Source organism: Sander vitreus, chromosome 18, assembly GCF_031162955.1.
Source record: "Sander vitreus isolate 19-12246 chromosome 18, sanVit1, whole genome shotgun sequence".
In the NCBI taxonomy this organism is placed as follows: domain Eukaryota; kingdom Metazoa; phylum Chordata; class Actinopteri; order Perciformes; family Percidae; genus Sander; species Sander vitreus.
In genome coordinates, this window is record NC_135872.1 from 7,596,184 (window position 1) to 7,617,332 (window position 21,149).

General features: G+C 39.4%; 1 protein-coding gene across 1 annotated transcript; it reads right to left on the reverse strand.

The window, feature by feature from the left end:
• Nucleotides 1–966: 966 nt before the first annotated feature.
• Nucleotides 967–20,937, reverse strand: esr2a (estrogen receptor 2a). Its single transcript, XM_078274640.1, has 9 exons — nt 20,801–20,937; nt 13,427–14,240; nt 12,561–12,727; nt 10,761–10,877; nt 9,312–9,620; nt 6,030–6,168; nt 4,137–4,270; nt 2,955–3,138; nt 967–2,697 (listed from the first exon to the last, which is right to left on the reverse strand). Exons 2-9 carry the CDS (start codon nt 13,834–13,836, stop codon nt 2,490–2,492), a joined length of 1,668 nt encoding a protein of 555 aa, XP_078130766.1. The 5' UTR covers nt 13,837–14,240; nt 20,801–20,937; the 3' UTR covers nt 967–2,489.
• Between the last annotated feature and the right edge of the window lie 212 nt (nt 20,938–21,149).

The following is a 21,149-nucleotide window of genomic DNA, read 5'->3' on the forward strand; positions in this document are numbered from 1 at the left end:
GTGGTAGGCTGATTTTTAAACTTTGGAGAGAGAGTCAGGCTAGCTGTTTCCCCCTGCTTCCAGTCTTTATGCTTACCTAATCTAATAGTATTCAACTCCATGTTTAACACACAGACATGAGTGGTACCAATTTCTCATCAAACTCTAGTTGGGGGAAAAAAGCAAATACCGTAAGCATATTACCAAAACTATTCCTTTGATGAAATATTATTCTGGCCAATTTTAATATTAATTACGGGATTAAATTAAACAGGTATGTATTAAGCCACACCCAATATATATGTATCCCAACTACTGAAAAACTACTCAGAGGTAAGAGCAGTTGTGGGCGTTTAAGGTCATTCAAGAAAAGTCTTAGCTCTTTTTCTGGAGCTTTCAGCTATCAACAATCACTAAAGATACAAAAATAATTTCCTTTTCTTAAAGCAAAACTCGACAGAAGTGCAATTTTGTCTTAAGACCAATAGTGGTTATGATTTTTCTGAAACGTTCTGGACAATTAAGTGTCGCTCAGGTGTGAGTGTGTGCTGTAAAGCGCCCCTTAGTGGTCAGCAGGAGGTCTGCTGTGACAAAACGGCTGGTTTCAGTTCTCAATTACTTTTCCAGTCTTTCAGTGGCCTCAGTGAAAAGGTTTCTGTCTAGAGTCTAAGCTAGATGGGTATCTGCTACTGTACTGAACAGTAAAAATGGTCTTGAATTCATTTTAACAAAGATAAAAACACTATTAGTATTTTTCACAGGCAACTGTGGATGGTGAATGCTAACAAAATAACTATATTGTTTTCTACCAAGTTATATGTAATCTTGTATTTAAGGAATTATTTAACATTTTAGGAAATGCAGTACACCTGTTTGCTTTTCTTGCCAAGAGTTGGATGAGCGGCTCAAAATCATTCATATCTGTGCATGTTAATTATGAAGATACAGCCAGCAGCTGGTTAGCCTAGCGTTGTTACCAGCAACCATCACGTTGATTGGTTTTTGTACCGATTAAACAGACACGACATAACATGTTAATTAGTGAGTTTTAGAGGTGCTGATAGCAAGCCGTTTCCCCGTTTCCAGTCTTTTTGCTAAACTAAGCTAAGCTGCGGCAGGATCCAGCTACAAATGGGCGATTTTAGACCCTTTATGGGGGGGGCTCATCTCAGCCCCCTTAAAAATTATAATAATAAAAAACTTTTTTTTTTTTTTTCTTTTTTTTTAAATCAATTTTGGTCCTTCAAGTGAGAGTTTGCAAACTTGTCTGTTAGTGACATAGGACAAACAATTACAGGTTTAAAGGGCTTAAAACAGTTTGTCCTGTGTCGCTGAGTCTCGCTCTATCTAATCTGTCAGAGGGAGAGCAGGAGTGCGGTTGTGAAATTGGTACGTTGGTAGTCCCCAGAGAAGAAATTGGTAATTTCATGGTGCAGATTAGAACCCAAATTGAAACGTAAGCAACTAAAATTGCTGAATGTTAGAACATTGTGTGAAATTGGTCGTTATTACTGTGACTTATGAAGTTAGTTTAGTTCCATCATAGTGTCAAAAAACGTTAGCGGACGTTGTTGTTCAGTAGCTAGCTCAGAGATTATCGGCTAATGAAATTACTGAATTAGCGGGGGGGGGGTTAACACTTTTGCAAGGCACATTATCCGTGTCACATTCTCATTAGGGGCTGAGCCCCCCTGAAGGTCTCATCCTAGAATCGCCACATATTTATCACATAGATGGGAGAGTGGTATCAATCTTCTCATCGAACTGTCGGCAAGAAAGCGACTAAGCTTATTTACAAAAATGTCAAATTATGTCTTTAAGATGGAAAAATAATCCATTAAAATAAGTTCTTATAGGTTAAATGACTGGATGGGAATGTTTGTCTAGTCCGGTGAATTAAACACCAGACAAATCAAGGTATTTCATCATATTGATAAAGAAAATCCTGTAATACATACCCAGATATATTAAATAAATAGCTACCTTAATAGAAGCAGTATAACAAATAATCATATTGTCTATGTATATATCCTCATAATACCCACATCTATGCTGCAACAGGGGGCTATTTTTTGCTGGTTTGGTTTGGTTATTTACACACATCATCTCTGTGTCCAGAATAATACCAGACATGGACAACGAAAATATATGAATATTATCAGATATGAAATTAGCTGCTCAACCCAAGAGAATCATGGCAGTGGCATATTACATGAACATTTGAGCGAGAACTGGTGCTACTGGCCAAATTATGACATTTGTTTTTTATCAATATGTGGGGATGATAAGGCATAGAATACTGCGAGTTTGGTCTGTCTGCAGAGTGATGTCTTAACATTCAAAAGTGCACTAGAATAAGTGAGCAGTGTGTCAAAGCATGAGCTACCTATGAGAGTTCACAAAATTCAGCAGAATGTTCCAGTAAAATGTCTCATCAGTCAGAACTAGTTTTGTGCAAAGCGGTGACAATTCATTGCATTCGACTGCTGTGGTTCACCTCCAGAGTGCCGCTAGGGAGTCCAGGTATTTGAGGGGCCGCTATGAGAGCTGTGTGGCCGAGCGGGAACCCCCGTCTGGTCCCCGGACTCCTGCTGCAGAGGCTGGCGAGGCAGACGGGAGCTGTGCATGATGTGGGCATCCAACATCTCCAGCAACAAGTCATACAAAGGCACCACGTTCTTCATTTTCATGCAGTGGAGGTGGTCCATGCCTTTGTTACTGCACGTTTGGAGAGAAAGATGAAGAGAGTTAATGAAGGCAGGCAGTTTCTCTGTGGCACAGCAGTGAGCATAATGACTTCTGATTATGAGAGTAGTTTGGAGAACATGATGATTTGGAGTCACATGGGAGCAACTTTGTATAATAACAGTACACAAAATCAGTATATTAGCCGGGACCATTTTCTTCCAACACTGAATGAATACATAGATTAGCAATCTTCCATTTAGAACATTTATGACATGGAGTCCTTTTACCTGGCATGGCGGATGTGTGAGAGCAGCATGAGCAGGTGGGCGAGGCGGGTGTACTGTTGGCGAAAGGTGAGGCCTGTTTTGGCAATGGCCCACACCAGAGCGTCCGTCACAGCGTCCAGAAGTCGTAGCAGCTTGGAGCGACTCTGCAGCTCCTCGCTGCCCTCTGTTGCGCTGAGGCACATGTCTGGTAACACAGAAAAAGGCAGACATTTTGGCTCTAACAAAGCATTTTTAAAACTGTATTTATTGTCTTACAGTAATATTGTACAGCACATACAAAGATCTACACATATGTACAGACACAGTATAAAGACAATAACTTAAAATAGCATAAAATAAAAGAAAGAAAAAGTAAGATGAAGAAAAAAGAAAAAATATTCCTTTTCTTTATCTACTTGCTAGGTCTAAGGGGCCATCTTAACTCTTGATATAATTGACAATTACACAAAAGGTTGCCAAATATTGTAAAAATGTCTCTTGTTTTTTCAGAGAGAATTTCATTTCCTCTGGTTCCAAGTGTTTCATTGCATTCGTTGGTGCAGTTCTCTGTTTATAATTGAGTACCATCAAACTTCGTGCTAGTAGGTTGCAAATGATACCATATTACATTCCACACTATTTTCTTATTACAGTATGTTAGAGTCTATAGTCAAAGTGACAAGTAAAGATAATGGCAGCAGAAATAAGCCACTGTATAAACTACTCTGCAGCTAGTGAAAGCATATTGTTTTTACATTCTGGGTATAAAAGGTTAAACAGAGTCCAACCTTTCAATTTTGCTGGAATGGAAGAGATGGTGCACAAATATAAGCCCTGTTTGACTACGCTGGTGGAGCCAATTAAAAAGAAAACAGAGACATTAGTCGGATGGTAATTACTCCTCACCACAAAGGCTCTGACCCTGTTCCTCCTCAAACAGGCACTGCCTGTTATTCTGAGCATTCAGAAGAACCAACGAGAGCAGGGACCCAAGCTATACACAGTGTTCCCACTCGGGTTTTCGCTGGTAAGTTATTTAGCTGGTCCACTTGCCAACCCTGTGCAGACTCACGCATAGACACCAATCAAACACGCGACACAGGCTTCAAATAAGAGGCCTTACAAGAGAAAGCGCGCGCACGCGCACACACACACGCACACACACACACGCGCACACATGCACGCACACACACACACACTTACTGGAGTTAAGGAGGATCATGGCCTTGAGGCAGATATACTCCTCCTTCTGGAGCTTGAGTTCTCTCACCCTGGATGTAGCAGCCAACAGCATATCAAAGATCTCCGAGAAGCCCTGGACACAGTTCCCCTCTTCTCTACCATACGAAGACACAAACGCAACTAGTTATTTATCAAACCCCACTCTATATTATTATTTAGGCAAATAAGGCAGAAATCATGTTCCAATCTCCACCGAGATGCAAAAGATGGAAATAAAACAGAACTTGTTTAGCACTTAGCCCAATTGTAAAGGAGAAGAAATGAATCCTTCTGTAACTGCAGCTTTGACTGAAAAGCAAGTACATTTACTCATTCAAGTACTGTATTAGGTGCAATTTTGAGGTTTTATTCTACTTTATACTTCTACTCTACAACACTTTAGAAGAAAATATTGTTTATTATCGACAGTTTTAGTCTGTAGTTATTTTTCAGAATAAAATCTTTTCAGAATAAAAATATACACGTTTATAAAATATGATGATGCACTACAATAACTAAGTACCGACAAGACGTTGGTATATCAATATCAATGATCTAGTAATATAAGAGGGGCATTTCTGCATCATACATACTTTTGCTTTTGATACTTTAAGTACTATTTGCTGATGATATTTTTTTGTTCTTTTACACAAGTTACATTTTTGAATGCAGCTGTTTACAGCGTGGTATTGCTATTTTGTGTAAATTACCAGAATACTTCTTCTTATACAGGAAAATAAATGTTCTTGTGAGCCGCTGGCTGTAGAGCATGCACTGCAGTGCAGGTATGATGTGATAAAAAGGGCCACCACAAAGGAAGAGAGTGGTTAGGACACTTTGTTCCAGATTAAGAAGCAGCACCAGCAGATATCTCTTGTTGGAACCAAATGCAATCACAGATGAAAGCAATGCAGCAGAGCTGCTCGTTCACAGTTTCTGAATGACAATGCTGTGGACGAGTTACCAGTTTCCACTTCCACATGAAAAGGAAGTGAAGGTGCATATTTTTTATTTATTCATCACCAGCATGTTACACATCTGATTGTGGAAGGCCTTGCACTGAATGTGGGATGGATGATCAGTGATTTCAGTGTCACATAGGTGCGAGCTGGGGCACATAGTGTACTGTATTTTTAAGGCTAATACTGATATTGATAATTGAAATGCTTAAGATTCCAGTCCTGCTTGATTTGGTGACTCCCATGGATACTGTGGTATCAGCAAGTTAAGCCGGCAAACGCTCCTTGAGCAGCTTCTTTGTCAGAAATACACCAGTAATGCTGCAATACATACAGTTTCCTGTGAATCACTTGTGTGCGAAGGAAATTTTAATCGAGTGCAGGAATGGCGGACTCCGCCACTAACAATGAAAACAACTATATAGCGAGGTTATTACAGAATATGAATGCATTGAATGGCTACAGCTGAAAAGAAAAATTAACATCAATAGTATCACAAACAGGGTTTGATTTCATGAACATCTAAAGATTTATAACTTTAAATTTTAGTTGTTTTTTTTGTGACTAAGATATGTTTAGGAATTACATTTTATAGATGAACAATAGAAACAGTCAGACATTTTTGGAGTGTGAAAGCATGAGGCAATCTCAAAACAAGCATCGTACCAAAGTGAGTTAGCCATCCTGTGGTTGGCAAAAGTTTCCAGTTTTTACATCACGGAACAGTGTGTTTGCAATAAACACTGGGTATGATGGGAAAAGGCTGAAACAAGCTACTATGACCACAACAGCTATTTGTTTTTGTGTGCTTTTATAAATGCAGGTAATAGTCAACCTAACAACGACAATAATGATGGGAGATGTTCCCTTCAAATCAAGCTGGTGCAGTAGATATGCGAGATGTTGGCGGTGGTACCTGCTCAGGCCGAGGTCCGGGGAGAAGATAAGTTTCCCTGGATGGTCCACTGACCTCCACATCAGTCCGATCATCAGCACCTCCAGCCAGCAGCACTCCAGCAGGTGCACCTGGTCCAAGAGGCTGAGCTCTACAAACCCTGAGGAAAAGATGAGGTGATCAAATAGTATGGAACTGTGTGCTGGCAGGGCCTGTGCCATAATGTCTGCCTGGAGCACAAGAAAGGTTTTTTTTTTTAAGCCACGGCTGAAAATCACCTGAAGTCACGGCCTGTCATATTGTGCAGTCTGAATCAATCGACAAAAGCCTGTCGGGACGCTAAAATGTCCCGGTTTACACCACGAGCGGCGTGAGCCGATTTTGCCGGGGCTTCAGCCCCAAATAGTAGGCTTAGCGCCGAATGTAACTTTGTCCAGTTTATTTTTCAGAGGCTTACGTGCGGGGTCCGACCATGATGTATTGTTGCTATCACCTAGCAACCGTATTTACGTGAGGAAAGCTGTGAAAGGTGTTTCGGAGGAATCATAGCCACGTTAATGTATTGATGCCATTAACACAAAGTTTAGGAGCGCAATACTAATGATTTAGTTTGAAGTTCCTGTGACGTGACGTTTCAAGTCTATGGGTCAGACTCAAACACACGGAGCTCTGAAGCAGACCTGTGCGTCGCTTAGTGTCCACTCTCGCTGTAGAATGCAGGGCAGCTTCAGGTTTATAGCTGAGCGGTTTATATACCGCTCAGCTGTCGACATGCTGCGGCAGATGTGTCCCGTTTGTGCTCCGTGTATTTCTGCAGTAGTTTCGGTTTTCCACCTCCGATGTATAGCAGCGTACAGCCACTTCCCTAGGTAAACTATTTGTCTCATTCAGAGACCCAAACGGGGCTCTGTGCCTGTCAGAAGGTCTGAGATCTACCGCATCAGCAGAGCAATCACGTAATGCACAGCAGTGCAGGTATAGATTATTTTCTGAAATATAGTGACTTTATTCTTGTAATAGCCTATTATAACTTTATTTTTCTTAAAATATATCACGACTCCTCCAAATCACAGAGAACACAGATATATTGTATTTTGTATGTGCACAAAGTTTTGGATAAGAGCAGAAATCTTGCTCAAACACATCTGAAATATTACAATCCAGGGGTTTATTAATAAATGAAATACTAATTCATGTATCATTGAGGTGAATAATTGTCATATACACATTTAAGGAGGTTACTTCCCCAACAAAAGATGCCTAACAGGAGGGAGGAGTAAATGATGCCTAGGCTACATGTGTGCTGACCCAGATATAACTAGAAAAGTCGATCCAAAGGAGAATATATAACTGAAAGCAATGCAGAATGCCTGAGAGCCTTACTGCAATATATCCCATTATGTTTTTATATTTGGATTGTAATCTATGTTTCTCTTTACATAAAGATATTTGCAGCATACATTGATTCAGAAAAAATGTAGTAGTAATATGTGCATACAAATTCACCTGAATGCAGGAAATGAAGTTTTTAATGCTCAACATTTTCAATAAAACATTTGAATTATTTTGGTGTTATTGGAATAAATAACACTTCAAAAAATCTTTTTTAGAAAAAGTCTCAATATAAATCTCGCACTAAATTGAAAAAGGCTGCTGCTGCAATTTTTAAAATTTTGTTTTTACAGGAAAAAACACTGTTATTAGATGAGGAGCCTACGATATAATAAGTATATTAGTATAAACGAATAATGAAGTTACTGTCTGTGTCTATGTCTGACCTGGGCTGGCACATGTTCACGTTAAAAAGCATGTGTGTGCACGAGCACTACGGTCACGCGCAAAGTGTCCCGGTTTTAGTTCCGGGAAATCTGGTCACCCTATTATGAGGGGAATAAAAAAACATTGTTATATAAATATCATTAAAGCAATTTTATCTTGCTGCATTTTTAAAAGAGGTATTTTGCATAATCTTAAAGTAAAATCAACAAAATACGGCATGCTATTTAACCTTGGACAACTGTGTCTTTTAGTGATAGAAGATTCTTGAGGTTTTTGATATGCGTCTAACATTTTACTTTTTACAGTTTGAATGCGATATCGGTCAAAAGCTTAACTCCGTCACTCTAATGTAACATCAATGCAGAAGTGTTGAAAGAATTGTTTGAAATTGGGAAATACTTTCCAAGAGTTAGATGAAAAGATTTTTACCACACTCATGTCTGTGCGTTAAGTATGTAGCTAGAGCTAAGGGACGATTAGCCTAGCTTAGCGTAATACTGTAAGTGAAAGCAGGTGGTAACAGCTCTCTTGGCAGTCCAAAAGTGAAAAATGGCCCACAAGCACCTCTAAAGTTTAGTAGTTAACATGTTGTATCTTGTTTCCTTAATTCCTACACAAACAGAAATGTAAAAAAGCCAAGGTGTGGTTTTACGGGGGGGTTACGAGCTGTAAACCAATTATTTATTGGCGCCAAGCTAAAGAGATACACCATGCTCATTAGTACGCTTTAGAGGTGTTGCTAGGTGTTAGGGCTGCACGATATGAGGGAAAAGTGCGATAACGTTGAATATCACCATGATATTACTTGCGATAAATAAACAGATATTAAAGTGTACTCAGTTCTGCTTTTCTGCCTCCTTCACTATTCTGCTAAAATGCGACAAATTATTGTTGAATTTAAAACAAACGAAAGGAAATCAAATCACATTCTTTGATTGAACAAATTGAACTGAACCCAAATCTACAGATTTTTTCCTTCTGAATTAAAAAAAAATCTCTGAGTGGCTTTCGCGATATGTTGCAGCCTTTCGCAATGTGTTTATTACGCAAGTTGATGTCACGATGATAAAAAAAAAATATATATATATATATATATAGTGCAGAACTTTGGACAGAGCTAGGCTAGCTGTTACCAGTTTCAAGTCTTTACGCTAAACCTATTAAGCAAACCTGTAGATCTAGTTTCATATTTAGCATACTACTATATTAATCGTCAGTGTAAGAATAAGGACAATTCCACTGTGCAATCAGGGTTAATCATGGTATGAAAATTTCACTTCTTCTTATTAACAGTTAACTGCAGCACAAAGAAACAAGCACAGAAAAGGTGTCACTAAGAAATGCACTCACAATTCTGCAAGATATCTACAGTAAGCTCTTGCTCCTACAGTATGTGGTTTCACTTATTGTTAGTCACTTTAGACAAAGGCATCTGCCAAACAAATGTAATGTAATGTCACTATACTAAATAGTAATTGTCCATTAGGCTTTTAAAAAAGGAACCCTGGATACCCCGACACACACCTGGAATCTTCTTGGCCCAGCTGATCATGTGAACCAGCTCCCTATCAGCCAGGTTGGTGAGCGACATCATGACGTTGGCTTCAGTCAGCGGCCTCATCATGTCCTTCATGAGGTAGATCTCCGGCGGCTCCGCCTCCATTATCTGCCCAATCAGCTGTTCTGGGGTCAGTGCAGGAGGGTGGGGTGCGGGTAACAAATCCACCGCTGGTCCGCTTAACGCCTTTGGTCTGGTGGTTCTGCCCTGTGAGGACAAACGGGTCACTCGCCTCGTCTGGGGGTTCCTGTAGTTCCCACGCTCCTTTCGCATACCTGAGATGAAGAAATATTGTTTTGTTGATTTTCTTTACATTTTTAATTCTACTTAAACCTGCGTTTAAGTAAACCTGAGTTGTGTTTCGGACAACCTGATGAATGCACCAATATTCACTCTCATTTTAATTGTGTTTTTGGTCTCCAAATATCTGGCTCTTTAGCTGCTGAATGCTCCACTATGTTCACCAGCTAGTTGCCAACTGTGTCTGTCTGCTGTTTGGTGCCGAGCCGGTAGTGTATAGTGGGTTTTTATAGCTTTTTTTTGCTGAAAACAGCCGTCTATAAAAAATAGCGCTATGAGAGCTGTAAGAGTGAACCAAAACAGTAAAGTTGTGAGACGGACAGCTCAACAATGAGCTGAAACTCACTACCATATTATGAATCTTTGCTGCTTTAAATACACTTAAAAAGAGGAATACAGTGTGGGTCACTTGAAATCCCCTACAGCAAACAGCTATCTCCTTCTCTTTATACAGCTGTTAAACAGATTAAGTGTACATGGAAATGAAGAACCACCTTTCCTGGTTGCTGGAGCTGTGCTCTGGGAAAAGGAGGGAAGTACTCTAGAACAAACAAAGCCACGGGGAAATTGTGATCACTAGGGTTGGGCATCGTTTGGATTTTAACGATTCTGATTCCGATTCCAATTCCAATTCTTCCTTTCGATTCTGGTTCTTATCAATTCTCGATTCCAATTCTTTGAGGGGTGGAGTTGAAACGGGTCACATGCCTATTTTCACAAATAAGAGGAACGTTTTATTTTGATTCAATGGTGGTTTGCAGTTTTACAGCTTTTTCAACGTAAAAGAAAGCCACATTAGAGCGCTGCTTACTGCGCTCCAAGGCTGCAACACAACAAGCGCCTGGCTGCTTCGGAAACCAAAACTTGGGCATATTAAATTGGGAAGTGATGATCGGATTTGAAACCAAATCCTCCAAACGATTCCAAACGATTCCAATAATGAAACGATTCCAAGTAGGAATCGGTTCTCGATGCCCAACCCTAGTGATCACCTGCATTTTCATACGGTAGATGACATAACAACATGTCTGTTAAAAGCAAGTAAATATACATTGTCTGGTTATGGTTTCTTGTTCCTTTGGCACAGAAAAAAAGAAAGACGAAGAAACACTTACCACAATTGGTCATACCAACTTCGCAACATTTGCGAAGGCGACACGCCTGGCAGCTCTTACGGCGATTCTTGTCTATAGTGCATTGATTGGTTGCTGGGCAGATGTAGTCATTGTGTCCTGAAACGAGAAGAAGAAAGAGAGAAGACAAAGGAAAGGTAGAGAGGTAAAATGGATGGGATGGGACAAAGGGCGTTTTCACACCTGAAAGACCGAACCAAGGTTCATGTTTTTGTTACATTGTATACATTTGATCCGGTAAGTTTTGGTTTCACACTGCAGTTATGCAAACGCACTAAAGATCTATACGTGACAAAACTAGTAGGTCCTGCCGTCATCACATACGTGAGCTGCGTTTCCAGATACTTATAATTGATTGGTTTGTAGACGGGCTTCCTCGTCCTCTCGTATCCTCTTTCTGTGTCCGAGTTTTTTTAACTGACTGCTGCTCTCCCCTACCGCCGCAGCTCTTTTTGTTTTGTTGTGATGTTGAGAAGCAAGATACGGGAACTTCCTTTCTGGAGCATTTATTCAGAGACAAACGGAAACCTACACTGTACATTTACTACCACTTAAATAAACTGCTGATGTATTCTCAGCTCTGATAGTCGACAGCTGTCTGCTCCGAGTGCATTCACCGTCACTCTCTCTCACGTACAGGCTAAGCACCGAGCTATTCCCCGGTCTTGTAGCACAAGGAGAGCCTGCCATAGCTTCTTGCATTTGGTCCGAAAGTCCGAACCATCCAAAAAATGCTTTCACACTATAAACGAACCGGACTATGGTTCAGTTTGGTCCGGACCGAGACCACCTCTTTTTATCGGACCAAAATTTGGTCTCACACAGGTTTCACACCTGTCAGTGTTTCCTCTATGTTGATAGCGGTCCGCCACGGTAAAATTTCCAGCGCCAGGGTATCAGAAATAGAAATAGAGCAGACGCACAACAGGGTTTCCACTATGTACACCACGCACCACCGCTCCTTCAGCTGTTTATGAAAAGTCATAAAGTCGTAGCGCCGTCTGCTCTACTGAACTCAAGCGAACTGTCATCCGCTCTCTCTCCCCCTAGGGTGAGCAGTGCAACTGGAACAGTGATCACTCACAAAGTTACGGCAACCAAATAAACAACAGGGTGAGTACTACTTCACTCAATAAGTGATAAACAGCGGTGAAAGCCGCGACATGAAATCCGCACTCACGCCTGTGAAATATGACAGCTACAGTTTATTGGAAAATAGCACTGTGGAGACTAAAGTTAATGAATTTACTGTTTATCAGACCCCAGATGAGACAAGAAGCTAATGTTAGCCACGCTGCTGTGGCGGTCCCTCTGCCTTTGACTCGCCGCTGCAGGAGACTGTGTGTATTCCTCCGACACGCTGTATTAATGTTACGGATTTAAAACCATTTTCCAGGTTAGTGGGGGTGCATACCCTCAAAACCAACATGAAAAATGTAGCTAGTAATGTTCATTCAGCGTTTTGTTTTGTTGTTAAACTGTGTGTAAAATGAGCGGTGACGTTAAATCACCCTACGGTACCGTCTATTTTCTGGATGGTTTCAAGGTAACGGTCGGTAGCTAACATTAGCAGATAAGCCCGTACTCCAACGTCCAGCACCCCTCCCCTCCCTTTTAATGAGACTATTGGGATCAATAGGGATCGGTGGTGGGGGGGGAAATCCTCCAAAGATACTAAATGACTCACAACGGCCTAAAAATGAACACGGAGGTGATTGAACACATGTGACAGTCTCAACAAAAACTGAAAACTGAAGATAAGTGCATGTGTTTGTGTCTCACCTTGGATGCTCCTCTTGAAGAAGGCCTTACACCCCTCACACGACCAGACACCGTAGTGGTAGCCCGAGGCGTGGTCGTTACACACAGCACAGTAGTGGAGGTCCGCCTTCCCGACGGACGACACCACTGCCTCCTCGCTCTCCTGAGAACGCCTCTTCACACTCTTACTAACAGATAAGTTTCAGTCATCATTTCAAGACAGAAACACATGGAATAAAAAAAATATAGCCTCAGTATGCAAAGGAGTTTATTTAAGTGTGTAGCATGTTCCATTTTAATAAAAAATGTAGTATGAGTTTGCAGATTGTTTTGGCTAAAATAGGGATTTGGGGATAGGATAGGCAAAAATAAGCCTTGGCTTCAGCATAGTTCTTTTTCGGTTAGCTACGGTGGCAAATTGTGGGGAAAAAATTGTTTCTTTCATGTATGTTAACCAAAATAAAATTATTCATCATCAACTGTAGCATTTCTTAAACAGGTAATTTTTTCGAGCAGAATAGGGATATATATTTTGATTGGTAAGTCAGAATTTTATGTCTTAAAAATTAGTCAATCGGTTAGTGGGTCGACAGATATTCATCAGTAATTTAGTTTTGTTGATTAATCAGTCAAGTCATTTATCAGCAAAAAATGCTTTACAATTGCAGTTTAATTTGTGTAAAATGTGAGGAATTGCGGCTTTTCTCAGTTTTATATTGTTGATTTAATATTTTGGGTTTTTTGGACTGTAAACTAAACAATCATAAAAATCATCAACGGATTAAGTAATAGTTAAAATGATCATTAGTTGCAGCCCTACTAGTGAAGAGTAAGCTCGGGTGATAGTAAAAACAGTATGCTAGTCAGGAAGTGATACACTATCCTACCTGGATGTAAAGACAGTGTCCCGCGGCGACAGTTCCACCCATGGACTCTGGATTGGCTGCCCGTGCTGAGGCCGAGCCGGGGAGTGGTGCAGGGGTATGGGTGGTCCCACGTGGCCGTGGCTGGGCCAGAATAAGGAGGGGCTTAGTGACTGATGGACAGAGGGGCCATCTGGAATGCCCGGACCGGCATAACTGAAGATAGCTGGACTGTAGAAAGGTATTGTCGTGAAGTCGTGGCCAAGTTCGGTGTAAGGGGAAGCGATGCAGATGGGTTGGCTGGTTTCCAGGGACAAGCCAGGAGAGGAGGAGCTGAGGACCGGAGTGAGGACGCGACTACCAACTTGACTGGAGTCCACCTCCTGGAGCTGGAGGAGGGGCTGATTCTTCTCTAAAGAGGAAGCAGCAGCCATCGCAACTACAGACGGTCTCAGTATCGCGAGATTTACCACAACATCGATAAAGAATACAAGCCTGGTGTCGAGTTTACTGAGGTAATGATGTTATCTACGAGTACTGGCCCTGAAAAATAAAAGCAAAGGCCAGCACAACTACCTACACAGGCCGAGGGTGGTTTAATGTTACTCATGAGCTCACATTGCAAATTCCCAGGGTGACGGATGAGTCCAATCCAACCTGTTGCTGATTGTAATTTATATTGTGCTCACTGTGAGCAGATGGAGTCGAAGATGTGAAATGATCCAGAGAATAGTGAACACAGCAGGGAAGATGTTCAGTGATCAGTCTCAATCCAGCCATGAGTTTCACATCATTAAGTGGTAACAGGTTGAGTCAGATGTGTTCCGGGCCTTTCCACCTGGAAGACGAAGAGAAATGCATGCAAGTTGAAATACTGTAATACAGATTGTAATATCTCATGTACCGTATTACCACGGTCAAGAGAACCTCAGATATTTTTTTTAAATCACAGTTCAGGTCATATTTTGGATAGTCTATATCCTTCACATTCCACTTCCAGGATTGCTCCGGTGCTGCAGGAAATTCCACCGGATGCATGTATTTTCCGTTTCCTTCCGCTTTCTTTGTGTTGGAATTTTAAATTCGGTGGATTTCTGAGGACTATTGTTAACTGCTCCTCAGATCTCTGCAGGGTAAATCCAGACAGCTAGCTAGACTATCTGTCCAATCTGAGTTTTTTGTTGCATTACTATTTTGCACCAGAGTTTAACAACACCCATGACGATTGTGATTGGTTTAAAGAAATGCGATTAAACCAGAGCACGTTTTCCTCCCATCCCCGAATGCTATGTGGAGTAGCCAGACTCTCCTTCAGCGCGCTTTGGAGAAAGGTCTGGCAAAGCGAGACCATATTTAGGACAATAATGACATGATTGTCACATTTTTCAAGAGATTACATATTTTGGTGAATTAACTTTTGGCCATTAGATGAACGTCAATATTGTGACTGACCCTGTCCTAAAGTTGCCAAAGAACTACAGATTTTGTCTATTTTGGTAGTGTAACATACCATTTTAATGATGCCTTGAACTATTAATGTCCATCAAGGGACTGGTGTATAGCTTCAGCTATATACACGTGCACAGTCGGACACTGCTTCTGTAACCGTCTTCTCTGTACTAATCCCTTACAAATAAACTGAAGAAATATAAAAGAAATATTATTTTTTCCTCACATTTGTATAAAACAATATAGTGTATGGCTGTCTGTGGTCAAAAACCTTTAGAAAACATGTCATAATAATTTAGATTTGGTCAAATAGTGGTTATATATTTCATGCAACATTCATGATATGGATTTCAAACTAATGATGGCCATAATTTAGACACACAAGACTAACACTGTTTGAGAATTAGAGCTGCTTAGAGTGAAAATCCAGGCTGGATTTATATGTTATCCCTTCAAGGTGGAATATTACTTCTTTTAGAGGCTTGCAGTGTCTAAAAAATGAAAATATATTATTATAATGTACTGTAGACAGAGACAGCTAGTCGATCAATAAATACAACAAACACACTAGTACAGTCTAAGGACATGTTGGTTTACTCTTATGACATCAGATGAAGCAAATCCAGCAGAGTTAATCATTTCTGGGTGACAGGAGTCTATCTTTAGTTAAAGTTGGTACACACTGTCTCCACATTTGTGGTCACTGCTTGAAGTTAGTATTCAGCCAGAACAAAAAAGGTCAATTCATCTTCCCAAATGGCTGAGAGAGGCTTTGGTTTGGCTCGCTGATAATCCGTAGAAGTAGCTGGAGGCTTGTGCTGTAAGCGTAAAATGAGCACCGCTGAAAACTGGCAGTAATTAAACTCACAAAGCTGCAACGAGTACAGGTGACCATTAATTATTTTGGAAACCACAGAAAGCGGCAACATTAATTTTCATTTTTATGGTGTCACATTAAAATGTTACCGGAGAAATCACTCTTACAGCTGTGAAAACACCTGGAAATGGAGTACTGATTATTATTTTCATTGTCAACAATCTTCCAGCTATCTTATTTATACCACCAGCTGACTGCTTATTCTTGAGTTACTGTATAAGTTACGCTTACATGCATGTGTAGGGTGTGGTATTAATCAATTGAATTCCAAGAATACTAATAAATGGCTTAAGATTGACATAAAAATAACAATCTTGACACATAATAAACCCAACAAATTAGCCAAGGGTTGGAAGAAAGCAAATTAGTGGTAAAATGGAGGGGTGAAGACTGGCTTTGGATTAATTGAACATTACATGTAGCAAACTGTTGCTACATGTATCCCCTGTAGCAACAGTTTGCTAACAAGTTGGCCATATCAACTGTTGAAGGTGATAATGTGTCAATGTTGTGTTTACAGCTTATTACACTGCCCCACAAAGTATCTAAAAACATCAGTTAATGCAGTTTTTAGGTTAAAATCCCATCAGCATTTTCACAGACAAAAAATACCCAGTATTAATTTAGTGTGTGGTGTAATAATGAGGCTAATTATTCACAATGCGGTCTAAAACTACTTAGATTCAGACTACCACTGTTTTGACAGTTGTTAGTGATGATTTTTCACACAATAAACAGTTTGAAAGTACATTACTCTCGGCAGTTACGACAGCTCAAAGGCAATTGGATTTGACATTTGGTTTCACAAACGATCCATTTCTGGCTGATAATACTGAGTGTGTCGTGGCAGTGCGAGGATGGCTTTACCTCCATCTTCAATGGGTTTATCAATTCCTACCTGACATCTAGACTGATGATACGCCAGGAAATCAAAGAGTTTGAGCTATTCTGTTTGAGGTTAAATAGCACAGCCTGCCAGCTCATCTGTTTCTGCTTGAATCATTGTGAATGATTAATCATATAAAATAATACCCTGGCTCATCAACATATGCTGCCCTGCGATCAGTAATATGCCAACAGAAATGAGAATTTATTTACAATTATTGTGAGGATATCAAAGAATCTACAGGTAAGATGCTGCTGAAAGCATAAACAAGTAAAAAGTGCTGTTTGGCTTCACCTAGTTTCCAATGACCTTGTGTCTGTTACCAATTAACTGACTCCTAAAACAAATGAAGTCACTTTAAGAGAAAAGAAAAGACACTGTGGCAACATCTAGCTGCTTCAATAGCCATTTGGGGGTAAAAGCAGATGTGGAAGAGTTTTTGGTTTCCTTTGAAGCTTTGACCTTGCCTTCAACCCTCCTCACTGTCACACTCTTCAGCAGCTGGAAGCTCATTGTGAGAGAAAACCTCCCAACTCTCCTCCACAAAACAGCTCATCATGCTATAATCACATAAGCTCACACAGACAACAGATGCTAAGAAATAGGCAATACAGTTGTTCCTTTATAGAAACAGAGTTTTAAGGTGTAAGATTCAGCTGTGTGTTAAATGTCTTGATGAAGAGCACCACAATAGTTGGGAAATGTTACTCAAAGACCTCAACAACCAGTTTCATGGCCCCTCTGATCTCTAACCATTAGTGCCTTACAGGGCTATCACAGCAATCGCACAGCATCACACGGAGCAAGGCCATTATTTCCAATAGGTGAGCCTAGGCAGCTGTATTTAATATATATAGCACATTTTAAACACAGAGCCAATTTGAAGGGCTTCAATTAAGATAGAATTGAGATTTTAAAAACTATATGAAATGTAAATTAAATACATAAAAGCAGCGTAAGCCATAGCGACATACACAACATTGATTTTCCACCAGGTTGTGCAGAAAAAGTTCAACTACATTGACCTCCAAATACACGTCCGATGAGATTCAGGCATCAACGGGAGCCAGAAGTTATATCAGCGAGAATTTTACTGTAGAAAATAGTGTCTCTGAATTCTCTCACACAAACATTTTGCTATTGTACATGAAAGGCAGAAACAAAGTTTGAAGGTTCTTACTTAAACTGTGCACAGATTTATAAACTGTAAAACCTTAATTTCATGTCTTTTTAGGCTATTTATAATTGTAACAGACCTTGCCTAAAGCAATCTTTGTTTTAAAGAGCACAAAAAAAAAATCTACAAACAAAATATTCTTGTTTCTTCAGGTTTGTTGTCTATTGCACCAACTAATTAAAAAAGAAAAAAGATCTTTAATTAAATATAATATGCGATATCTTAACCACATCCAATCACATGAACTCCACAAGAGTCAAAGGTGTCAGTTATTGCTAAGCTAGGCTAGTTAGCTTTTAGCAGTCTTCTAGGTTTGCTTTGTTTTCTCCATTATATGTAGTTACTGTCTTATTTATGTGGAATAGCAAACTCAAATACTGAGTAACCAGATTTTGAAACTGCAGGAAACAATGTGGGTAAATTAGCTTTAGCTTAGACTAGCTCACGAGCTAGCCGTACCTAGTCAAAGTCACTGTAATTTAAATGCTGTATTGATTCATTTCATTAGACATTTCTTAACAAACTATTTTGTTATTGGTAGAAAAAAATTCTGTTTTTCTTAAATATTTCTGTTCTTAAATATGTAGTTAGAGTGTTTTGGCTTTGAAGGGCAGACTAAACACCAGGGACCCTACTTATTTATTCAGTTAGCAAACATTCATGTAGCTTATACACTAATACACACACACAAACCATGTATTACAAAATTATACACGAAAGTCAAAGCCAAATAAAGATCTGAAGTGACAAAACTGTTCCTGGTCATAAGCCAGAAGTGCATGCCTTTTACACAAAAGCTCAAGGCCATGTCGTTTTCCCATCCTAAAAATCTGCCTCCCTAAAATCAGACGGAAACGGATGTGAACCAGCTCTGCAGAAAGAAGCCGTCCATATACAGTAAGGGAGTACGTGCAGTGGTTAGCACCAAAAAATGTGAAAAATCTCATTGAATTGTTTGCCCCGCTGCTGAAAAACCTCATGTTGACAGAGACATGTATGTGCTCAATTTATGCTTGACATTTACTGCAGTTACTTTTGAAAGACTAACTAAACTAACATTAAACATAAAAGGCAGCGTGATAGTATAGTATACTGTATGCATTTCCTGCATTGCACTATATACAGTACTAATGTACTGTATATCTCAATACATGTAATTAGGGCTGCACAATATGAGTGAAATATGCGATAACGTTGAATATCACGTTAACGATATTACTTGCGATAAATAAACCAATATTAAAGTGTACTTAGTTCTGACACTTTCAGTATTCTGCTAAAATGCGACAAATTACTTGTTGAATTTAAAACAAACCAAATCAAATCACATTCTTTGATTGAACAAATTGAACTGAACACAAAAGGCACCACTAAAAAAAAGGAATTAGTTATATTTCAAAGTGTAGTTTTCTACTGATGTTTTCTTTCAACTGACTCAAAAAAATCTCTGAGTGGCTTTTGTGATATGTTGCAGCCGTTCGATGTGTTGATATTGCGATGATATAAAAAAAAAACATGTATTGTGCAACCCTAATTGTAATATAATATAAAACCTTCAGTAATTAGTCTACAAATAACCACAGAGTTGAATCAAGACCTCTCTGACACTGTCAAAATATCAGCAACATTTTTAAATATGGTAAAACAGAATGCAATACAAACAATGGCATTTTAGACAATTCTTGTACTTTAACCTCTTGTCATAAGTCTTTCTGAGGGAATGTTGTGATCTGAAATATATCTGGAGAAAAATGAAGAAAAAAAAAACTTTGGTAAATGCGAAAGTTGTGCAATTTATCCCTATTTATTTTGTTTAAATAATGTGAATGTCTACAGTTATTGTGAGCTGCATTTACTGTAATACAGCCGGGGCTAAGTGACACTGATTGACAAGTGATCTTAAGAAAATGCTGTGTAACACTAGAAGAAATGATAGTTAGCTTTGCCTTTAAAAGGTACTCAATTCATTGAGACCCTGTAATGGTAATTTTGTTGCGGTATACTATATCAGGATATATGCCTTTAATGATACTCATTTCTTAATGACAGGGATTAATTCTTTTCTTTATACACAAATATATTCTAGGACGACGACTTCAACTTCAAGTACGACTTCTGCAAAAATCTTGCAACTTCTCGAAAACATTCTCTGCAATACACGGTACTACAACTCTGTGTACATTTGAAGATATTCACAGTGAAGGCAGGCTTTAAACAAGTTCCATCAAACTGACTCTGAAAAGTTATCCATTTTCTGTTTTGTTGTGTCCAAAATAAGCATAATAAATGCAATCAACTGTTTGACAAGAGCAGTGTGCAACTATTAAACAAAAATAAATCAATGATGGAACTGGATAATGTCGTAGTGATCCAACATTCCATACACAGTTCAAACAGCAGCCGCTTGTTTACACAGAGATAAGCACTTTTTGAAGTGGGCTAACATTCACAGTACGCTCTTTTAATGTAAAAAAAAAAAGCCTGATTCTCAGACCACATTATAGACCCTCAAATCAGATCAGGGATTAATGTGGATATCCAAATGTGGTTAGGGATATATCATAAGAGCAGGAAATGATGATTAAGGAGATAATTGGGGTGAAATACATGTATTATTAGCAGCATGATCTGCCTGCATAACTCAATCATATTCCACATGATCCCTTGTTATAGCTTTGCAGTTATCCATCTTGCAGATACCCTTTGTATAAAAAGTTTTCAATATGCTGATTATGTCCAGGCTATATCTAGAAATGATTAAATAAAATCCAACTGTCATGGTTATGATTTCTTGCAGGACTTTGGATTCTGTCACCCATTAACAAATCTACTATTTCATACACACAGTTAAATGCATTATACTTGTTGCTTGCAGCCCAATTTTGGTAATAAATCAGAGGGACAGTTAAGACGTAACCCCAATGTCCTGTCTGCAGCGCTGTGAGTCACTTGATATACCACAACCACAAACATAAATTGTATTTATAAATAAAGAAGAAAAAATCCTACCCCTTCTTCCACAAACAACAAGCGCAGACACGGTCTGACACTATGAAGTCCCGCTGCGGTGTCACATGCTGGTAAAGTGTGAAATCAATAGTTTGGGGAGCTGTTGTGAGCTGCAGGAAGGCCAAACACAGAGTAAGTTCCCCGATAGTCAGATTGTGTTCATATAACAGCCCGGAGGCAAACCACCAGATGCGTTCAGGAAAATGGTGTCAAGTCAGACAGAATAAGAAGCTCAAGATCCGGTCAGTACCTTCAAAATAAAATCCTCCCACATGAACACTTTGCTAGGTTTTCGAAATCATTCAACATCAACATTGGCATCAACTGCAACATAATTGTATGTAAAAAA

Coding starts and splice junctions, on each gene's coding strand:
- esr2a (XM_078274640.1), bottom strand. CDS start 13,836: ATGGCTGCTGCTTCCTCTTTAGAGAAGAATCAGCCCCTCCTCCAGCTC. Junction 4,271..6,029: donor CCGGACCTCGGCCTGAGCAG/GTACCACCGCCA, acceptor TTCGTATGGTAG/AGAAGAGGGGAACTGTGTCC. Junction 3,139..4,136: donor CATGATCCTCCTTAACTCCA/GTAAGTGTGTGT, acceptor CTGTGTTACCAG/ACATGTGCCTCAGCGCAACA.